This window comes from Gavia stellata, chromosome 4 (genome assembly GCF_030936135.1).
Source record: "Gavia stellata isolate bGavSte3 chromosome 4, bGavSte3.hap2, whole genome shotgun sequence".
NCBI lineage: Eukaryota > Metazoa > Chordata > Aves > Gaviiformes > Gaviidae > Gavia > Gavia stellata.
The window spans coordinates 63,101,056-63,121,819 of record NC_082597.1 but is presented as its reverse complement, the minus strand read 5'-3'; the positions used below and the strand labels follow the sequence as shown (position 1 = coordinate 63,121,819).

General features: G+C 42.5%; 1 protein-coding gene across 1 annotated transcript in view; it reads left to right on the top strand.

Annotated features, from left to right (window-relative positions):
- Window positions 1–397: 397 nt before the first annotated feature.
- Window positions 398–20,764, top strand: part of CHPT1 (choline phosphotransferase 1) — a 24,233-nt gene continuing 3,866 nt past the window's right edge. The window contains exons 1-7 of the mRNA XM_059816525.1: window positions 398–640; window positions 11,062–11,209; window positions 12,270–12,411; window positions 15,922–16,006; window positions 17,554–17,685; window positions 18,076–18,234; window positions 20,465–20,590. Coding sequence (XP_059672508.1) covers window positions 398–640; window positions 11,062–11,209; window positions 12,270–12,411; window positions 15,922–16,006; window positions 17,554–17,685; window positions 18,076–18,234; window positions 20,465–20,590 — 1,035 coding nt within the window. The remainder of the gene's footprint in view (window positions 641–11,061; window positions 11,210–12,269; window positions 12,412–15,921; window positions 16,007–17,553; window positions 17,686–18,075; window positions 18,235–20,464; window positions 20,591–20,764) is intronic.

The following is a 20,764-nucleotide window of genomic DNA, read 5'->3' as shown; positions in this document are numbered from 1 at the left end:
CCGTCCCCGGAGCGCACCCCTCGAGGACCGAGGGCTGCCCCCGCCGCAGGGGGGATCCCCATCCCCTCACGGCGAGGCAGGGCTGGCGGAGCCGCCACGGGCAGGGGAACCCGCCCAGAAAAGGGGCCCCTGCTGCGGGGGAGGGAGGGAGCCGTGCACTCGGGGTGAAGGAACCAACCGCGGGCTGGGGATGAGGGCGCCTGTCCCGCGTTAGCTGTCGCGGGGACAGCGGCTCCCCTCCGACAGTGGCCGCCGCTGGGCGTCGGCCTCTTCCGCCTCCCGCTGCTGCGCCGCAGCCCTCAGCTCAGCCCCGCCCCGCGCGGCGGCGGCGGCCTGACCCCGGTCCCGTCCGGTACGCCGAGAGCGGGGCCCCCCGCGGCGGGGCAGCGGTGGCGGCATGGCCGTGCCCTGGGCTCTGCCCGCACCCCTCAGCCCGGCGCAGCTGAAGCGCCTGGAGCAGCACCGCTACAGCGCAGCCGGGCGCTCGCTGCTGGAGCCGTGGCTGCAGCCCTACTGGGCCTGGCTGGTGGAGCAGGTCCCGCTGGGGCTGGCCCCCAACGCCATCACCCTGGGCGGCCTCCTGCTGAACTGCCTGACGGCGCTGCCGCTCATCGCCTGCTGCCCCACCGCCACCGAGCAGGTACCGCCCGCCACGGCCCGCCGCCTCTCTGTTAGAGCCTGACCCCTTCCCCTGCCTGCCACCGTCTCTTCCAGGCACGGCCTCGCCTCAGCTCGGCGGCCCTGCCCCGACCGCCGCCCCGCGGGGCCGCCGTGCCCTCTCGCCCTGCGGGTGCCGCAGCTCGGCCCCGGGCGGCCCGGTGTGGGGGAGCCACGCCGGTACCTCCTGACAGTACCGAGGTTCTCGGGCCCGTGCCCGCTGCAGGGTGCGGTGCCCTGCCACTTGCAGCTCCGTGGCAGTAATGCGCGTGGCCCTTCCCGTGGCAGGGAGGGCTGAGGTAGCAGTGCGGGTTTGCCCGGGGAAATGAGGGGAGCGGTGATGAGGGGGATGTGCTTTGGGGTAGCCGGGGTCAAGCTGGAGATGGGTGTTAAGGTTCGAATGCTGAAATGCTGTGGGGATCATCTGAGAGGGCAAGTTTCAGTGGGCTCCTCTCTCCTCCCCAGCCCTTTGCTGACTAGAGGTCCCTGTGGGGATGGGGCTCTGACCCGGTGCTTGGCCCACGCCAGATGCTGTGGAGCAAGGGTGTAGCCAGGCTTGCTCTTGTGTGTGGGACCCCAGCCTCCTCGAGGGACCATCTTGGGTCCCATGCATGTGCCTCTCTGCTCAGGGAGCTGGCTGGGAAGGAGACGGTGTCAACTCCCTTTTTAAAGAGGAAGGCTGTAACAGAGGGGCCATGGATGTAGAAACAGCAGCCAGCCAGAAGAGAGGGTGCAGGATGTGCCCAGGAGCAGGGCACAGCTGGCCATGAGGCATGGCTAACAGCACTTCAGCATCGGTTAGCTGAGTGTCGAGGTTTGTTTGTGTCGCAGATGTGTTAGCTGACAGCAGCTCAAGTGCTTCCCATCCTCGTGTGGGAGATTGTATGAGGTTCAACAAGGCCAAGTGCCGGGTCCTGCACTTGGGTCACAACAACCCCATGCAACGCTACAGGCTTGGGGACGAGTGGCTGGAAAGCTGCCCTGTGGAAAAGGACCTGGGGGTGTTGATTGACAGCCGGCTGAATATGAGCCAGCAGTGTGCCCAGGTGGCCAAGAAGGCCAATGGCATCCTGGCCTGTATCAGAAATAGTGTGGCCAGCGGGAGTAGGGAAGTGATCGAGTCCCTGTACTCAGCGCTGGTGAGGCCGCACCTCGCATACTGTGTTCAGTTTTGGGCCCCTCACTACAAGAAGGACATTGAGGTGCTGGAGCGTGTCCAGAGAAGGGCAACGAAGCTGGTGAGGGGTCTGGAGCACAAGTCTTGTGAGGAGCGGCTCAGGGAACTGGGGTTCTTCAATCTGCAGAAGAGGAGGCTGAGGGGAGACCTTATCACTCTTTACAGTTACCTGAAAGGGGGTTTCAGAGAGGTGGTGTTGGTCTCTTCTCCCAAGTGACTAGCGACAGGACAAGAGGAAATGGCCTCAAGTTGCGCCAGGGGAGGTTCAGGCTGGATATTAGGATAAATTTCTTTACTGAGAGAGTGGTGAGACATTGGAATAAGCTGCCCAGGGAGGTGGTGGAGTCACCCTCACTGGAGGTGTTCAAGGAACGTGTGGACAAGGCATTGTGGGACATGGTTTAATGGGCATGGTGGTGTTGGGTTGATGGTTGGACTTGATGATCTTACAGGTCTTTTCCAACCTGTGTGATTCTGTGTGTGATTCTGTGTGTGAATTGTTTTAGCTTCTGGAGGGAAAACAGGCTTGTTAATGTGGGCTGATGTTGCTGTCACCTAAACTGGGTTGCTTACGGTTTCTCTGTCAATTTAAGGAGCACTGTCAGAGCTTCCCAGCCTGTTACGAGTTTCCCAGTGCAGAGTCTTTGTGGTAGTTAGGGTGGGAAATATCAGGGGAAAATTGCTTTGTGTAGTTAAAATATCTTGAAGGGTGGCTGTTGTTTTTCTTGCGTTCTGATGAGTGTAAATCCTAATGGCAGAGGTGGCGGTTGGTTGGGGTTTTTGAATAACTTAGACACACTTTGGTGAGTGTTCTTGTTGACAGAAGTACCCTTCTTTTTCTGTAGTTGCTTTGCCCTTTGTGTTAGCAGAGGTGTTTGTGGCATACATCAGGAAGCTGATCCAGATGAAAATTAGCTTTGCTTTGGTCTAACCCTAATCACTTTCCTGATTTGCATCACCAGGTAGAGGCACTCTGTGGCATTACAGGCAGTAGGAGAAGGGAGGATAGAGATGAGAGTGAATGGTTGGAAACTGCAGATTGTCTTCTAGTGGCACTTTCAGAATTAAAATGCTTGTGGAACTGCTACCTTTAACTTAGTTTTGTGATGTAAATATCAGTTGTGTGCCAGCTATGTGTCTGGGTGTTCATTTTATTTTTTTCTCTTTGCTATGCAGGAAAAAAAAGCCAAAGTAAATTTTAAGTTATTTTTCCCTTGAGGACTCTTGTACAAAAAGAAAGTGGTTGTGTTGCAGACATCCAGGGAATTATTCCTTCCAGGAGAGCTTAGGTTAAGTTTTAGAAACTTTACTACTTTTTTTTAATTGTGGAAGTTGAATTTTATAAGAACCTACAGTCTGGACCAAACGTCCTTGTTCAGATATCGGTATATCTGCTATAAATACGTAGCATGAAGCCAGACTTCTTATGCTATTCTTTTGTTGTTGCCTCTGCGCTGTGAGAATAGCCCTCACTTTCTCTTGCTGCATCACTTATGGCACTGTTATCTCTCTTCTGCTTCTTTAATGACTCAGCTTATCTTCCACCTAGGATGTTATGTGTCTGGATGGCTTTTTTAAAAAGCTAAAACTGTTGCAATACTAATAGGTGCTATATGTACTATTCTGATACCTACTTTGTACTTCTGACTTGAATGTGTGGGCTGGAAGGGCTAGATGGAAGGTGGAACTGAAAATGATGTTAAAGATGATTGAATCAGAGACTGAACTAATAGCATAGGGCATTTCAACGTCACCTCTCTATACTGCTAAGCCACCTTTTCCATTAATGAACAAGTCTTGATTACCTGATGGACTAACAAGAACTTGTTATATTCTCTTGGTGGAAGTGTAGGAGCACTGGATAGAAGACTTAAATAAAGTAGCAATCAGGTTTTGGTTTAGGTGGTGTTTGGTTTTTTTATGAGTTGGTTTGTGTGGTTGGTTTTTTTTTCCCCTAATCAGTCTTAAGTGGGCCATTTCTATTAGTTCTCTATTGAAAACACTGAAGTCTTGATGTTTGTACAGTCCATCCAAAAGAAGTAAGATTGCTAGCTGCTAAGTTACGAAACCAAGTCTTGCAAATGAAAGCATCCTCAGGCCTGGTTAGTGCACCTACCTCAGGACTCCCTTGGAGAGTAGCTGTTAGCAGATGCTTAGAAAAGAGATCTTTCCCCAGTATACTCTTCCAGCTGCCAAGAGACTGTGGTTTAGGGGTTTCTCGGCGAGAAATTCTACTCAGGTTACTTGTTAGAATAGCAACTGATGGATCTATTTCCCCAGACACCTTCCTCCTCATGATTTTGCTTTTTGAATTATTTGTTTTGAACCTTTTTGTACTTTCAGCTTCCATTATGTCCTGTTGCAGTGAATTCCACAATTTAGTAATACTTTTCCCGCCCCCCACACAAAGCAATTGATGTCTAAAACCATACAATGCTCCCTTCTTCTCTTACTGTGTAGCTGTTATTTCCTTATGCACTGTTCTTTTTATCTTCATCAGCATCAGTAGCCACTAAAAGCCAGTTTGTTACTGACTAGCACAATATGTTTTGGCTTTATAAAATATTGTCTACTTTGGTAATGTTTTCTTGTCTAGTAGGAACATGCATTCTATCACTGTTTCCTGTAAATACACATTTCAACGCAAGCCTTCTTATTTGTAGCTAAGCCATTAGGCTGCACCCCTCAAGCACTGTTGTAACTAAAATCCATGTCTGTAGACTTTTGGAGAGTGTTTGTCCAGTTTCCTACTCTGTGTAACTTAGGACAGTAATCTACAGAAATAATGTATGGAACTGCTACACCAGGTGTGGTGGTGGGGAGGACACTGCCTGCACATTTCTGTTCTGTGAAGGGTTGAAATACCTTCTTCGTTGTGGCTGCAGGCTGGGTTTTTTTGTTCTTTTTCTTTTCTCTTTTTAATCTTTTTTCTTTTTCTTTTTTTATCTTTTTTCTTTTTCTTTCTTTTATCTTTTTTCTTTTTCTTTTATCTTTTTTCTTTTTCTTTTATCTTTTTTCTTTTTCTTTCTTTTATCTTCCCCCCCCCCCCTAATTATAAAATATTTAGGAATGAAAAGTTTTGCTGACTTTAAGTATGAACAGTGTGTATTTGCTGCATTAGAGTGTAAAAGGAGCACTTCTTAGATGAGGATTTCCATTTTATCCCCACCATTTCACAGTGAACTGTTTTGCTTTACTGCAAGCTGACTGCTCTGAAGTAGCTACAGGTAATTCATTCGGTTTTGCATGTGAATCTCTCGTTACCCCATCCTATTCTGGGGGAAACTGACATGTTAATTTTTCCCTTGCGTCAACACTAGGAAGAAAACTGCCTAAACATAATTATCTTATTAAAAAGGAGAAAGGAAACTCTGATCCTGCTGCTTTCGTGGTTGCTCATGGAGGGCCTAGGTTTGGTAATCCTTCGAGCTCAGCCACAGCTCTCTAAAATACCATGGGAAGCTAGAATTTTAGGACAGAAGTTCATGCTAACAGTAATTATGACTTTGTATTGAATTTATAGCTATTTTTTAAAAAAATCTTGTAGCAGTTATAGCTGGATCTAAGCAAAGAGCCCCTCCCAGCTGACCAGCGTAGATTTCATCCAGTGATAAAGACTTGTCCTGCATGCTCTCAGCTTCTTAGGTTCCATTACGTCTCATTTATTTGGGTTTTTTTAAGGCCTTTGTTTCTGTTGTCTATATTTTCCTGCAGGTTACTGGGAATAGAGCAATAGAGGAAGAGAAAAGCATGGATTCTGGATTTTCAGTTTGGGCAGTGATGGTGAAAGGGGGCAGTGGCTCAAGGGTTCTCATGCAGGGAGCAGAACTGGGGAGGGAAGGGAGGCTTGTGATGGCTAGCTCTGTAGAAGTGCTTAAAAATGGCGTAGTGCATTTATAAAAGCGTGCTATATCTTGCTGAAACATGCTATTTAGAAAGCCATGGATCTAGGGAGACCAAAAAGCAGGGGAGGGTCTAGATGGCTCCAGCTAGCTCTACTATTAACTGTTTGGAGGGAGAGGAACATTGGTGAGGTGCTGTTTCTGCTTCTCTCAGTGTCTCTTTTTAAAACTCTCTCTAAAAAAAACAAACAAAAAAACAAACAACAACAAACCCCCCAAGCCCCATCTTTTAAACTGAAAGAGGCATTGTCTCAATTTTTTTCCTGTCAGAGGGAGAAATAAAGGGAAGATATTGACAGGCATGGAATTATGTAAATAGCAAGGGTACATCTGTGCTTTGTGGGAGAGAGAATAAAGAAGTAGAAAAGAGGGGGAGCTGGAACAGCTGGTATGAACTGGGGGTGTGAAGGAAGAAGCATTAAGCCTCTGACCTGGTGAGGAGAGGCGCAAAGCACTGAGTGGGGTGCGGAATCCAGCCCATACCCACGAGTGAAGAATGGAGCGCTCGGTAGTAAATGGGAGAAAGAGGCATTTGGCATAAAGAAAGACAGCAGAGGTTCAGGAGCCCCAACACAGAAGGACAGGAGCTCTTTCAGAGGGAGAGGAGGATGCTAAAGGAATACAGGGAGTCCCTGGTGTGTATGAAATGTACTTGGGCTATAGTATGATTATTTTATTCTTTTTTTTTTTTCCCCCTCCCTGCCCTCTCCCTCTGCTGTAATGCAGGTTTAAACAGCCCCCTCCCTTCTCCTGCTAGTAGTACAATTGTACATAGTGCTTTGTGTGAAACGGAAGTGAGGGAAATGGTCTATATTTGGGGAGAAGAGGGAGGAAGTCCAGTAAAAATGTTTGTCTATTCTGGATCTCTTCCAGAGAGGGACTGTGTAAACTAGGGAGAAATTAGTTGATGTGTTGCTGGATTGAGGAAGCGAGATTATGACTCAATGTGATGAGTAATTAAGGGGGGCTGAATCTTTAAATGTTGCATAACCTTGGGCTGTTGAACTCTCTGGGCTTAAGAGCTTTGCTTGAAATAAGTGGTGAGGGATCTTCTCGGCACATCTAGTCTTCTGCAGCCATCCATGCTCTTCTGTGGTGCGGAATCACAGGAGCCGAAGAATGAGGGCTGCTGTTCAACCTACGCTTTTTCCTGAAGGAGAGGCATGCCACACATACCTGTCAAACACTATATGCACATTGTTTTGTTTTGTTTTGACACCCTCTGGTTCAGTAGATGACCAGACCTGCTGTATCAAATCTGTGTGTGACAAGATTCTGAGGCTGTATCATCTTTCAGACATCCTTTTTAATTGAAGCGGAGAAGCCTTCTTCCCCACCCCAGGTTTGTTTTCTCCTCTAGTTCCCTGAGAATAGCATCTAGCTCTGGCCAAATAATACATTTGCTTGGACAGGATATAACTTTGGGCAGAGATAATAAACACCTCATCAGTGAAAAGCTGATGATTATTGGGAGCCTCCTGACCTTTCTGCTGAGTCTGTCAGCCATGTCAGCGTTTTCAAATGCTCCTACTTCTCTAATTTGCAAACTACTTGGATCCAGCGTGGGAAGCTGGCAGGGGCCATCCCTGGATGAAGAGTGAGGCATGTGAGAAGGTGGAGGAGACAGCAGCTGTAGCTGTATTGAGAGGGTGGATAGCAGAGAGAATCTGTGATTATTAGGAACTTCAGAAACCTCTGTGCACCTTAGGTGATTCGGAAAACTGTATTCCAATTAAAACATTAGAGTATTCATTGATTCTGCTAAATGCACAGCTGATCATGAGTGATCTTTGGTTGTTACCACTTTGAGTTTGATTTGAACTGACAGCCTAGGAATGAAATGCACCAGATTGTGTTCCTAAGCCCTCTCAGACACCTGTTCCCCTGTTCTTACTAGGATCTTCTTCCTTTCTCCGCAGCTGCGGGGATACAGATGCATCCACTACAGGTGTTTACGGATACAGATATCCTTACTTGGAAGAGGTTGAAGACTTCTCCCCCTCTTTCCAGATTGTCAATGAGCAGAGCATTCTAGTTTTGGAGTCTGAGGGGATCGTTGCTTTGATTTGTCCCAGCAGGAGGTAATGCAAACAGACTTGGACCAGCAGTCTTAATGATTATACCTGTACAATAACTTGAAACTCAACAAAAGCCATTGCTTTGTCAAAAAGATCTGATAAGAGAGGTTTGAGTTGAAGCTGTTTTGTTTATTTATTTTTACATTCAATGTGTTAAACTTGTTTTGAGGTAAGGTAAATGTAGACGATGTTACCTTGAACAAGAACATTTCAAAAGATTGTGATAATACCAAGTATACAGCATAGAGTACTACGGCTGATGATAAAAAAATGTACCATAACAGGTTTCTGTTCCTGACTGGTGTTTCAATTTTGGAAATGATCCAGTTAAATAAGAAACTGCCCACGCTCTGGCATTTGACTTAATTGTGATGTGCCGCACACTGGGGGGGGTGAATGCAGAGTGGGTAAGGAATTTAGCTTGCATATTTAGTACTGGATACAGTCTACTTTTGCCCGTGGTACAGAGAACCTGATGACTTTAAAGCAGACTAAAGTCTATTTCAGTTATAGGTAGATGGTTGCAAAAGGAGGGGAGCCTAATGCAGCCAAAAAACCAGTGGTGTCCTGGACAGAATTGCCAGGTGTGGCCTGGTTTCCTTGCCAAAATCCAGGGATTAGCATGACAAGTTTCAATAGATCTCAAGCTGTCTTTTCATAACTAGTAGGAGAATGTTGCAGTAAGGACGCCTTGTAAAACACTGCAGATTACCTTTGTGGCATTTCACAGTAATATTGGTGATAAAATTGGAGATGTCTTTAAAATACTACTTTGAAGGACTGCAGTGAAACCAGTGGTTTCTCCTGGCCTTTCTGCTCATGATGCTTCATTCATAGGTCTGTGTCAGGAGCTGCCTTGTTTGAGAATATGTGTTATTCTCCAGACAACAAAGTTATTCTGAAAAAGTCAGTATAGCTACTGTGGTAGCTTTAATATGTGGATTATGTCACAAGTAAAATGATCTTAGCTTCAACAGGGTCCTAACTGCGCTTTTATGTCCTGAAATACCTGAGCAATGGTTGACAGCACTACATTTTGGACATGTGGAGAGCGAGAATGGGGGCTGCCAGGTAGCTGCTGCCTCCCTGCAACACATCTGACCAAGTGATCTTGTGCAGGGAGAAGCCCTTGAGCTCTGTTCCTCCATGTGGCTTTCAGTGATCCACGAACCCAGGTGGCAGTAGGCTCCTCCTGTTGTCCACAGGGTCTGTCCTTCCGCCTTTGTCAGAGGAGAGAAACTTTTTCAAAAGATGGCTAAGAACTCACTCCCTGGTTTAACCCTATCTCCCAACACAAAATTCCTTTGTTTAACTGGACTGACAAGGGAGAAGCAACCTAAATAACTCGACTAATTCCACTGGTAAACATCAAACATATATTGCTGTAATCTCTTTACCTGGATTTCTATAGTGTGCTTTTTGGGGGGTTATAAGATACCAGTATATTAAATGTGCCTTGGAAAGAGAGTATCTGCTCATCCTCTTTCGCCTGCTCAAGGCTTCCAACATCTGTGATTATGATTTTTCTTAGTTTCCTTGGATTAACGGGAAAGACAGCCTTGCCAGTTTTGAAGAATTTTCTAAGTTTTCTAGATTTCTATGTACGTACAAATCCAGACTTCTCACCTATAGCTGGAGTCCCTAATTCTTTGACTGTCTTTTGCTTCAAAGCTGGATGAAGCAGCCAACCATTTGACTTTAAATGGTAGAATGTTTTATTAATGAAATAGATAGCAGGAAAAAAATAAATTTGCTGACAATATTGTTTCTTTATTAAAAACACAAAACTAAGTGATAATGTAGTGTATCAGCCAGCCTTGAATACATGAGGAAGTCTTAAATAACAGCAAAAAAACCATGTTCAGAACTGAACTTCCCTAAAGCATGTTGGTTCTTGGGAAGGATGTGTTTTGTGATCAGTCTAACTGGAGGCATAACTTTTTTCCTAGCTCAAGTCAGTGAATATAACGATGATGAGAAAACAGAATGGCTGGAGGAGCAGCTCACCTCATCTGCATTCTTATTGCTGCCTTCTTCTGTCCCTGCCTATGAACTGATTGGCAACTGTCATTTTTCCTTTTTCTCCAGCAGTGACACTGGGTTTATGTGAATGTAGACAAATCTCAGCTCACTGAGATTTGATCTGTTGTCTAAATCTGCTTAATAGCCTTTACTAGACTTAGGTAATACGTGTAATCATGTTGGTCTAGTTGCACTGCAGGAGAGGAATTGCAGAGGTGTAGAGCCACAGCAGCTGTCCCTTACTTGAGCGTGGGAAAGGATTCAGCTCTGTGGCGGCTGCCTGTGGCTGTTCACTTGTTGAACCTGCGGGTTGCATTTCTAGCATTTATACCTAACTTTGGCTCTCTTTTTGTGAACAGTACTTCTAAATGTTAAGGATACTGCTGGAAACTACTTGAGGCAAAAACGTTACCTGTGCTTTGTTCAAAAGGTCTTACAAATAGTTTTTAGTAAAAACTAATTCCTAGACAAACAAAGACATACTGACTGTGCATTTGAAAATGCTTTTGAAATGTACTACTGTAGGACAGTTCCTTTGAACCGAAGACTGGTGTTAATGTAACTGATTCACAGCTTGTTTAAAACTCTGATAGTCTGTATTAAGTAGATAGTTGCTCCTTTATATTTAGTGAATGACTTAATTTCTTCAAATCCTTGTCCAAAGTGCCTATGTAGCCAATTTTTGTATGTTGGAAAAAAATCTCTTTCTCTAAAAGCTGAATTTTTTTATTTAGTAAAATGTAATGGGTTTTTATATCTATATGTCGTAAACGTGAGCAGATCATCTAAGCATCTGTCACATAAACTGCTGAGAACTTTAGTAAGTGCCTTACTACTATTTTCTTTTTTAAAGATTAATTTTATTTTCATAAAATTTTTCAGCAGAAAGAATACAAATAATTATAAAAATACTGTGGTTTTAAGGTGGAAAAATGAGTCAATTGATGCAGAAGAGAGGTTAAAGGTTTTTTGGTGTTTTGTTGTGTTTTTTTTAAATAAATAGAAGAACCTGTGTTTCACTGGTGTATCCGGAGTAGTTCACTATATTAGTTACTACAGTCTACGCAGGACTAGCACACAGAATTTGGTTTGTCCGTTAACTAAGTAACAAATAGCACTATGTAGTGTGGGTTTGTGCTGAAAAAATATTTTACCTTTAATGAAATAGATTGTCAGCTAAGAAATTGGGAACTGCCTAGTGACCTTTTATGTGAATCTCTTTCAGGGACCTTTTTGGGCATACATCCTGGGTGCATTAGGACTTTTTATCTACCAGTCTCTGGATGCCATTGATGGGAAGCAAGCCAGAAGAACAAACAGTAGTTCTCCTCTAGGAGAACTCTTTGATCATGGTTGCGACTCTATTTCCACAGGTAGCCTTAATCTACTGTTACCCATCCTAGTTTTAAAAAAGTTACCTGTTTTCAAGAGGAGCTGATTAATCACAGATTTGTTGAAGTTGGAAAGGGCCTCTGGAGATCATCTAGTCCAAACCCCTGCTCAGAGCAAGGTCAGCATGTTCCCTTCTTTTAGGATAACTTCACCATCTCCTGGTCACTGCAGCCAAGGCTACCCCTGACCTTTGCATCCCTGACCAGTATCAGGGAGGATATTTCAGAAGTACCTTTGGCAGATGTTGGGTAACGTGCGTTCTGCTCTTAACTTATTGTGCATCTTCATGTACAGTGTTCTTTGAATAAGCTAGATGGTGAACAAAGAATTCCATAAGAGCATGCTTAGAGATTCTTTACTATACATAGCCTGTGTTTTCCAGTAGGGTACAGGTGATGCCTAATAAAGGATTTTAAGGACCTAAAAGACTGATGCTGACACGTGACACTAAGGATTCCGCTCTAGGAGTGAGGTGCCAAAACATGTTCGGTAATAGGGCATCCAGCCTGGAGCTTAGCAGGACGATAATTTATATTCCTTAGAAGAATGAGTTTAAAAAAAAAGTTGATTTGGTGTCCTTAAAAAGTAAGCCTTGCTCAGTTTTACTTTCCATAACTTAGCTGCTGTCAGTGGCAATGCCGGTACTTCCATAAAAGCTTAATGGCTGAAACGTTTGTCCTGGGATTTGGTACGTTCTTTACAACTCACTTCCCAGAGAAGTGCAACTACCAGTCTCTCTGAGCTGGGCCCTTCAGGTGAAGCTGTCAGGGTTGCAAAGAACAAAAGATGACAAGGCCAGAAGAAGGGAGAACGACCACTGTAGGCTAGAAGGTGAGGCCCTCGCCTGGAAGAAAGAGTCCTGTGTTTTGGTCTCTCCCACCAGGACTGTCCCTCAGGTTAGCTACTCAGTAAAGGATCAGTCATATCATTACTCTGTTACAGTGATGTAAAATGCCTTGTGATTTTTTTAAATTATTTTTAATTTCTCTAAACTGCAAGCAAAAAGGGTATATGACTAACATGTTCATTTCTGCTTTTCAGTTTTTGTTGTCCTTGGATCCTGCATAGCAATCCGACTAGGAACAAATCCTGACTGGTTGTTTTTCTGTTGTTTTGTGGGACTGTTCATGTTCTATTCTGCTCACTGGCAGACATACGTATCAGGCATACTAAAGTTTGGGAAGTAAGTAGGCATCTTTAGAAGTACATGTGGCTTAATGTCCGAGACTGCTATCTACTTGATTTCCATTTCTTCTTGGTTTTTTCCCTGCTGTCTCTTCCTCTCACCTTCTTCCTCATTTCCTTCCACCCTGGAAGACTTGTGTTTTACCTGGCAAGAACTTTAAAACTCTGCATAATACTGAGCAGAGGGCTTGTTCTTTTAGCAGTGGCTGATTTTAGGTACATATGCTTTGTTTGCATGCATTTGGCTCTTCGTCTGCAGATTTGTTCTCAGAACCCATACAAGCACCATGCATGCTCAGGCCAGAGAGGTCGTCCCTGCAATGTAAAGTGCTCTGTGTAGGAGTAGGGACGGACCAAGCATCTACAGAACCTTCTGTCGTAACCTCCCAGCCACAGAACAGTTTCAGCCCAGGGGACTCTGAACCACATGCATTTTCAGAGAAATTCCACTGCTAATGGGTTTCCCTTCTGTAGACATCTTCAGTCTTCCTTCAAATGAACTCTCTGCATCCATTGCATCCTTTGACAAGGAGTTCCACAGAGCTATGGCAGTGCTTGAAGAATTACCCCAGGTTTATGTGGGGGCTTTGCTTTTAATCTGGCTCCTATTGGTTTTGTTATCCTTTAGGTTTTGTGTTAGGTCACAGTACTAGTGATTGCTGTGATGCTGTTCATGACTTGGTAGAAATTTAATCTGTCCTTACTGCAGTGTAGGGGGAGGAGTCATGACATTCATGTAGAAGATAACGATTTCAATTTAACTCCTAATAGTGTGGAGATTGCTGCACCCTCCCACAGCTGTGATGGTACCTAGCCATGGCCTCTTGCTGTTTTTAAACAATGAGCTGCACTTCAGTAATGATTTCTGGAAAGAGGAAAAGATCGGAGACTTCTGTAGCAGTGAAATTGGAAATATGTGATGGATGAAGGCTATCCTTCTGATAATCCTAGTCACTTGCTAAGTCACCTGTTTATAGTCCTACTTAGCTCTGACCTGCAAGAAGCACCTTAGCAAATCTGAGCATCCTTGGGCACACAGGCTAGTGATCAGCTGTCCTTGCATACTGTTTCAAAAGCAAGCTGACTCTGTGGTAATGCTAAGACCTCTTTTTATTTGCTGCTAATGCATTTTACCACACAAACTATAACTCTTCTACCTGCCTACACATCCTACTTTTTTTAAAGGACATCTTGTGCTGTAAACAAAAATAGATGCTTTAGAGTGATGGCTGAAATAGGATCATTTCCGTACATGACAGTGGACTACAATGAAGGGAGATGGACTATGCCATGAGCTCTGGGATTTTGCATAAATGATTGCTTTTCCGTGCCTTTCGTTCTTGCATAAAATGTGAGAATGAATCCCATACATCAGGAAGGCACTGAGGCTCCCATGCCACATAAATACTTCTTCATTAAAAACTTAATGACTTCTATGTAAATATAGTGATAGTGCTTAGTACAAGCAGTTCAGAATGGCCTGGTGTTCCATGCTTACTCTTTGAAGTTAAATAGACATAACTTTCCTCAAAGATAACTTATTTCTGTTTAGTGAGAACAGGTCAGAGTTGTTCCAAGGCTTGCAATTTTATTTCTCTTAAGCATAGAGGTGAGAGGCTAAAATGAAGGCGGTAGTATATTGCTCTAAATATGATAATACTTCGTAACATGGACAGAAGCTTTCACTGATGCTGTTCCTGAATTAGTGGCATTTGATTTTAGAAGTCAAATGACAGATGAGAGAGTCCTAGCGCTGATGGCCCTGAAGGATCAGAGCAACTGCGTACTGTGCCACTGTCAGGTTATGTAGAATACTGCAAAGTGTCTGATTAAAATCTTTGGACTCTGATTTGGGTTGTGTTGCAACCAACTGTCTGAGCCTCTGCAAAATTAAGTACTAAACTTTGGCACATATAATGACTCAACTTCAAGTTCAAGCCTCTTCCCGCCACCAACAACAGCAAGTGCAGTACAGCTTAGAAATCTAGGTTTTAATAGTACAGAGTGCAAACTCTGAACGCTTGCACTTGCATGTGGATGCTTTTGCGTGACGTAACCAACAAGTTCAGTGTGCAGCTACAGCAGTGACTGGGCAAATACAACAGTTCATCCCTGGTAGAGAGGGAAAAGCCTACTCCCAGCCCCACTGTCCCATTTCCCCCCTGCACAGACTCTGTCGCTTGACTTCAGGCTGATTTATGAAATGGGCAGAAGATTGAAGACCTACACGAGATTAGCAAGTTAACTGATTCACCTTACAGTCCAATAGGCACAACAGCTAGTACAAGTGATGAAGTGCAACAGCGTAGGAAGGAGAGGACTACCCATTCCAACGGCTTTGGACAGTGACGAGCACCTCAGCATCTAGTTGCAGCTTAAACTTTGGCTTCTAGCACTAGAAGTCTGAAGCTTGTGATGAAACTTAGCATATTTTATCACTATCTTTCTGATGAAAGAAGAGTTTACTGTTATTGTGATTACCAAGATCAGATAAATTATTTCCATTAGACAAGAGCTGATTCCTATCTCCCTTTAAAAATACGGTTTCCTGTGCAAACAGTTCACGTGCTAGGCAAGTAATGATTCTAACTACTTAAGGAAATGTTGTATTTTAACATCCGTTGTCACTGTTTGCTGGTAACTTCAGTACAAAGATCAGGTACGTCTCAAAAGCTTCGGTAGGATAAACAGTACATTAGTTGTGCACTTACTTATTTTTTTATTTGTGTTAAAGCTTTATTGAAAATACCAATTCTTTCTCTTGAGCCTCTTAACTTTTTTTATATATTCAGGTCTTCTCAAAACATTTCATCAATCAAGTACAGAAAGAAAGAGTTTGGCTATCTTGCCTGAGAACAAAAAAGGTGGAATACAGAGTCTAGGCTTTAGGGGGCATACAAGGCCACCTATTTTAAAAATGTTTTTATGAAAAAAAGCAAGATGTCAATTATATGTCCTCTGAAACAGCACAGATGCTTAGCTATCCACTAAGTCCTCAAAATACTGCCTTTACATTTTGCAGGTTGTATCTGTCAAGTTTTATGATACGATGGCTTAAAGAAATCCCTTCTGTCTCCTCCTGCACCGTCTATACTTTATACGATACGCTTTTAATGGAAATGCTTGATTTCATTTACTATGAGCTTGCCTTAAACTTTAATTTGATGCTTACACAGCAACAACTCTGTAAATTTATACAAAATTGTCAAATAGTTAACATCATTAAAGATTAACATCATTAAAGGTTTCCCCCCTATTACAATTATATGTAGCTTGCTCTAGATAAGGAGTATAGGTTTAATTTTAAATCTTAACCAAAGATGCATGCTTCCATATAGAGTATCTTTCTCAGTCAAGGAAAATCATATTCTGTATACATTGATGTAATTTGAAGTACGTTTAAGGAGGTAATTTAAAGTTGCTGGTTTTTTATTTCCCCCCCTCACCCGCCTTACACTTACAGCAAAAATACCTTTTCTTCAACTAAATCTCCCTTTTTCCTTCATAGAGTTGATGTAACTGAAGTTCAGATAGCCATAACAATGCTGCTGTTGATATCTGCATATGGTGGAACAGCAATATGGGACTATAAGGTAAGTGTATTAAGTATTCAGAGTTCCTGTTGAGTATTCAGTTCCCGTTAAGTGTTCACAGTTCCTATGGTATTTGAAGCTATCTTGTGCAAGTACCATCAACACCTACTAGTTGTCTAATGTTCTGGTTTAGCTTGCTATACGAATGTAGGTTATTATGTTGTAGTTAACTTAGATATAATGGTGTGATGCACAAAGTTAGAGCTACGTAGAGGAAAAAAGACTTCATCTGCCACATATGAACTTCTGATCTGGAACTAATACTCTGCAGATACTTAAGTTTTAACAAATAGTTTTTGTTCTAGTTTTATTTCTTTCATATATTTTATTGCAAGACATACATTTCTGTTCAATTAAATGATTTATAGGGTGCTTTATTTTAAAGATTAAATGCTTTAATCTAACAAAGCCATGGGGTGAAGTAAGGGGGTTTTTGGTTAAGTAATCCATATTTACGTGCCAATGGAGATATACTGATTTTTAACAGTTATGTCAGAGCTGACATAAATGTAAATATCTATACTTAAAGAATTGTTTTCTGTCCAAAAGCATTTCCCTATCTCTGGCTTTTATTCTGATCTTTAAAGATGCACTTTAGTGGACGGGATCAAAAGTATATTAGACTAACACCTTCATCCTTTGCTAGGGTTTTTACTCAGAAATGTATAGTTCCACTTGGTTACAGCACATGGAAGCACTGAGACCATTCCATGCTATTGAAAACCAGTGCAAATTAATCTAAATATAAACCACAAAGTAATTCAAATTAATTAATGAGTTTACTCGGCAATTAAGAAATGTTTAGCTAAACTTTGTTGCCTTTCCCCATCCTGCAAGATGCTTTTGTTCTGTTTTCAAACAGCTTATTTTCATGTGGATTAGACTTTAATTATGATTGATTTTTCTTCAGTATTAAAATCTGTGGTGGTTATGCTGTATCTCAAAACAATCTATATTAAAAAATATAGTCAATGGTTTCAATTTTATTTTTTTTTTTAAATCCTCTGCTGCCTTTGGAAGTTTCCTTGAAGGCAATTGATTGTGAAAGGTAACTATTTAATTAAAATTTGTATCTGGAGACTATTCTAAATGCAAAGATACAGCATACAAACATGTACCAAAACACAAAGCAGGCAGCTGGTGTTTGTTTCCTGTGGTTCAGTATTGTGTTAGCTGGTGAAATAGAAGGAACTATCCGTCTCCCTCCTCCCGTGCCTTGGTGATGTAGTAGTCTGTGTCAAGTTTTTGCTTACGTAGTAAAAATATTTGAAGACTGTCATAAGGACGAACACAGTAAGATTTTAGCTGAATTTCAAGACTAGAGCTTAAGTACTCAGAAGTCTAGTTTAAACATTACGAAAGAAATTTGTCATCTCCTTAGTAAGGAAACAAATTCCAAACACTGTCCTCCAGAGCTTATTCCCAGGAAAGCGAGAGTTCAAATAAAACTATTGTTTAGTAGGTATCAGTAGCTTTTTTTTAATCACTTTTTAAAAAAAGGTGCTATCCTTAACTTTTAATATCTTTCTTTTGTTTTTCCTGGTAAGGTCCCTTTGGTGGGCTTAGAACTGAAGTTCTTTGCAGTTTTTGGCATACTGTGTGGAACAGCACTTTCTTTTTTCAATTATTTCCGTGTCATCTTTGGTGGAGGGGTTGGAAAGAATGGATCTACAATAGCAGTAAGTTGCTTTAAAAATCTGAATGAGGTTTGAATAATTTATGCCCATAATTTATTGAATCTCAGAGGATCATAAGGGTTTTATCTGTTTAAGTGTTTAAGCAGACAAGCATCTGAGTGTTGGATGACTAAAGCAAAGACTTCATTACCTACTTTTTCTCTACCTGTTACTGGATTTCTTCTGTCGCAGGAACCAGCAATGAAATTTTCTTACAAAATTGACTAGTGGTCACTGCAAAGGATATTAATAGCATTGGCATAATGCTAATGGACTTTCCCTGATTTTTGACAACTTTTGGTTTTGTTTAATGGGATTTGCAATATGCATAAAATCTGGACCTTATTGTATGACTGAAGCCTAAGACAAATTTTCTGTGCCTTTGTATTTCAGGGAACAAGTGTTCTTTCACCAGGCCTGCACATTGGACTACTTATCACACTGGCCATTATGATCTATAAAAAGTCTACAACTCAGCTGTTTGAAAAACATTCTTGCCTGTATGTCTTGACATTTGGATTTGTGAATGCTAAAATCTCACAGAAGTTGGTGGTAAGGAATCTTGTTTCAGTCCTAAACTTCCTCGAACTAAACTGGTTCTTGCTTAACACTTGCTGGATCAGTGGGCACTACAAGTTTTCCCGTTCTGCTCTGCCACTGTATTACCAGTTTCATTATGACCAAGACACTGAACTAGACTCAGGCTCCTACAGGGAGATTATATATGACACTGGTGCAAACATATGCTTATTGTTTATTGTATTGGTTAAAACTTTCAGTTTTGTTTAACTTACTCCTAGAAAGATACTGTCTGTCTTTAACATCATGACTGTGGTCTCTCAAGCCTTACTAACACTACTGTGATTTCTGATTTAGTTATCCAAAATAGGAATTTACTTTAATCATTAAAATGAAGAGATAAATTTTTCTATCTTGATCTCTTTTGTAATTAAAAAACCTCATCAATGGATTAAAAAAAATAAAATCTGCCTTACTACATATTTGCTAACAACAGTAATCCAGCCAGCTGATTTTTTGGGGGTTTTTTCCCCCCTGGCATGACATTTTTCAAACACTAGAAAACAGGTATTCTGCGGACTTCCCTGCTAAACAGGAGTTCACCTAGTGAGCTACTAACTTGGTTTAAGAGAGAATACTACTGAGAAGACTGAGCCTTAAGGTTGAACTTGAGGCAGTTCATCTATTCTGTCAAACACCTTGACTCCCTTGCTCATTCAGAGGACCCCTGGGTCCTTGTAACCAGCAGTCATCGCTGTATGTATGTCAGCTCACTCATGGACACTTCTGAGCAAACCATGTTTCCCTCACTCATGGACACTTCTGAGCAAACCATGTTTCCCTCAATGCTTTATGTGTAGCTTTGAGAACAGTCTGCTCCAGAGGCAAATCTGTAAAGGTAGTGGGGAAAGGATTTCATGGGTTTAGCTCTCACAGTTTTCTGATACTATTTCAGGAGGCCTTGTGCTTTAGGCACTCCGTAGTGAGCAAACTAAACTGCAGTAAAAACTTAAGGCATGACCAGGTGGGAGGCCCAGTGGAGGCATGAGCCAAGGTCTGTGCAGTTTGTGTGGATGTGCCAGAGCTGCTCCACAGGCACTAACCCTGCATAGCTGTTGCACATCATGCCAGATGTGAGCCAGGAATTGCTCCCTGTAGCAGATCCCTTTAGCAGAAGAGATGCATCCTTAGCTGGCTTAGAGTGGAAGCCTTTGTCAGCTCTCCTCTGGATGTAAGTCTTTGTGGTTTGTTCTGTCTTCAGACTGGGACACTCACAAGCTTTCCTGTGAATTTTGCTGTCCAGCATAGAGTTCAACATTATTTATATTACGCTAAGAGACCACTTTGTTCACAGGAACCTCTCAGTACTTTAATAATGCTTGCCAAGTATCCACAAGCAAGGAAGCAAGGAATGACAGGGTGATTTCTTATGGCAAACTTGGCACCTAGACTACTTTCCTTCTGCCATTTTTGAGATTCCTGGTATGGACTCTTCATATGTCCTTTATCAGGTCTCCAACTTCTTACAAAAAACTCTTCTGCCTCTCAATTAAAGGTGAGCTTAAGTTGTCTCTAAGAATCCTAACTATGGAAGGATCAAGGTGTGTGTGGGGAATAGAATTCCCTCCCTCCACCCCCAGTAATATTCTCTTGGCCATTCTGTCTCTGTGCATACATCACTATCTCTACTAAACAGTGAAAACAAGTCTTGTCACCCAAGCAAAAGCCTAGTTTCTAGTTAGCTTTTGGCTAAGTAAAGCCAAAATTTTCAAGTTAGACTTGAAAACAACATTTCAAGTGAATAATATTCATTTTCAGTAATACACTTGCATAGTCTTACCCTTCAAATACAGCACTGAAAAACTAAGAGTGGGGAACCCCTGCAAATAGCTAAAATGTACTGGTATAGATGTAACTTACAGAAGTTGGAACATTGAAGGACATGTACACATTTCTTGTATAATAAAGTCAACAAATACCAACTGATAATTCAGATAGCTGTTATCACTGATTAAAGTGCTACATGTTGATTGAATAACCTGGAAAGATGTTACTTGGTCCTTGGGAAAGAAACCCTCAGGGAGCAGCAGGCCCTGAAGCATTTATGAAACCCTTGGCCTGCCTGCTGATTGCTTCCTAAGAACTGTGGACAGCAGGCTGTTGCTGGGCAAGGATACCATGCCAGTTTTCTGGTAGTTACACTGATCTTGCAGTGATACATTTTTGTGTTTCTCTTTTCTGGTTTGTTTTTTTTTTTACATAGGTGGCTCACATGACAAAAAGTGAAATCTGTCTTCAGGACACTGCATTTATTGGGCCAGGACTTCTGTTTTTGGACCAGTACTTCAACAGTTTTGTTGATGAATACATTGTTCTGTGGATAGCATTGGTAAGCATTTTGTTTTATACTTTTAATTTGGAGCGTGCTTAAAGGAGTGGATTGAGAACTGTCCCCGTCATTCTGTTCTGCCATTTCTGACTTGCTCGGATTTCACCTGTCACTGCGGAGGGAGTGCCAGGATACCATGTAAACATGTATTTTGGGAGCTGACTGGCTTTCTTT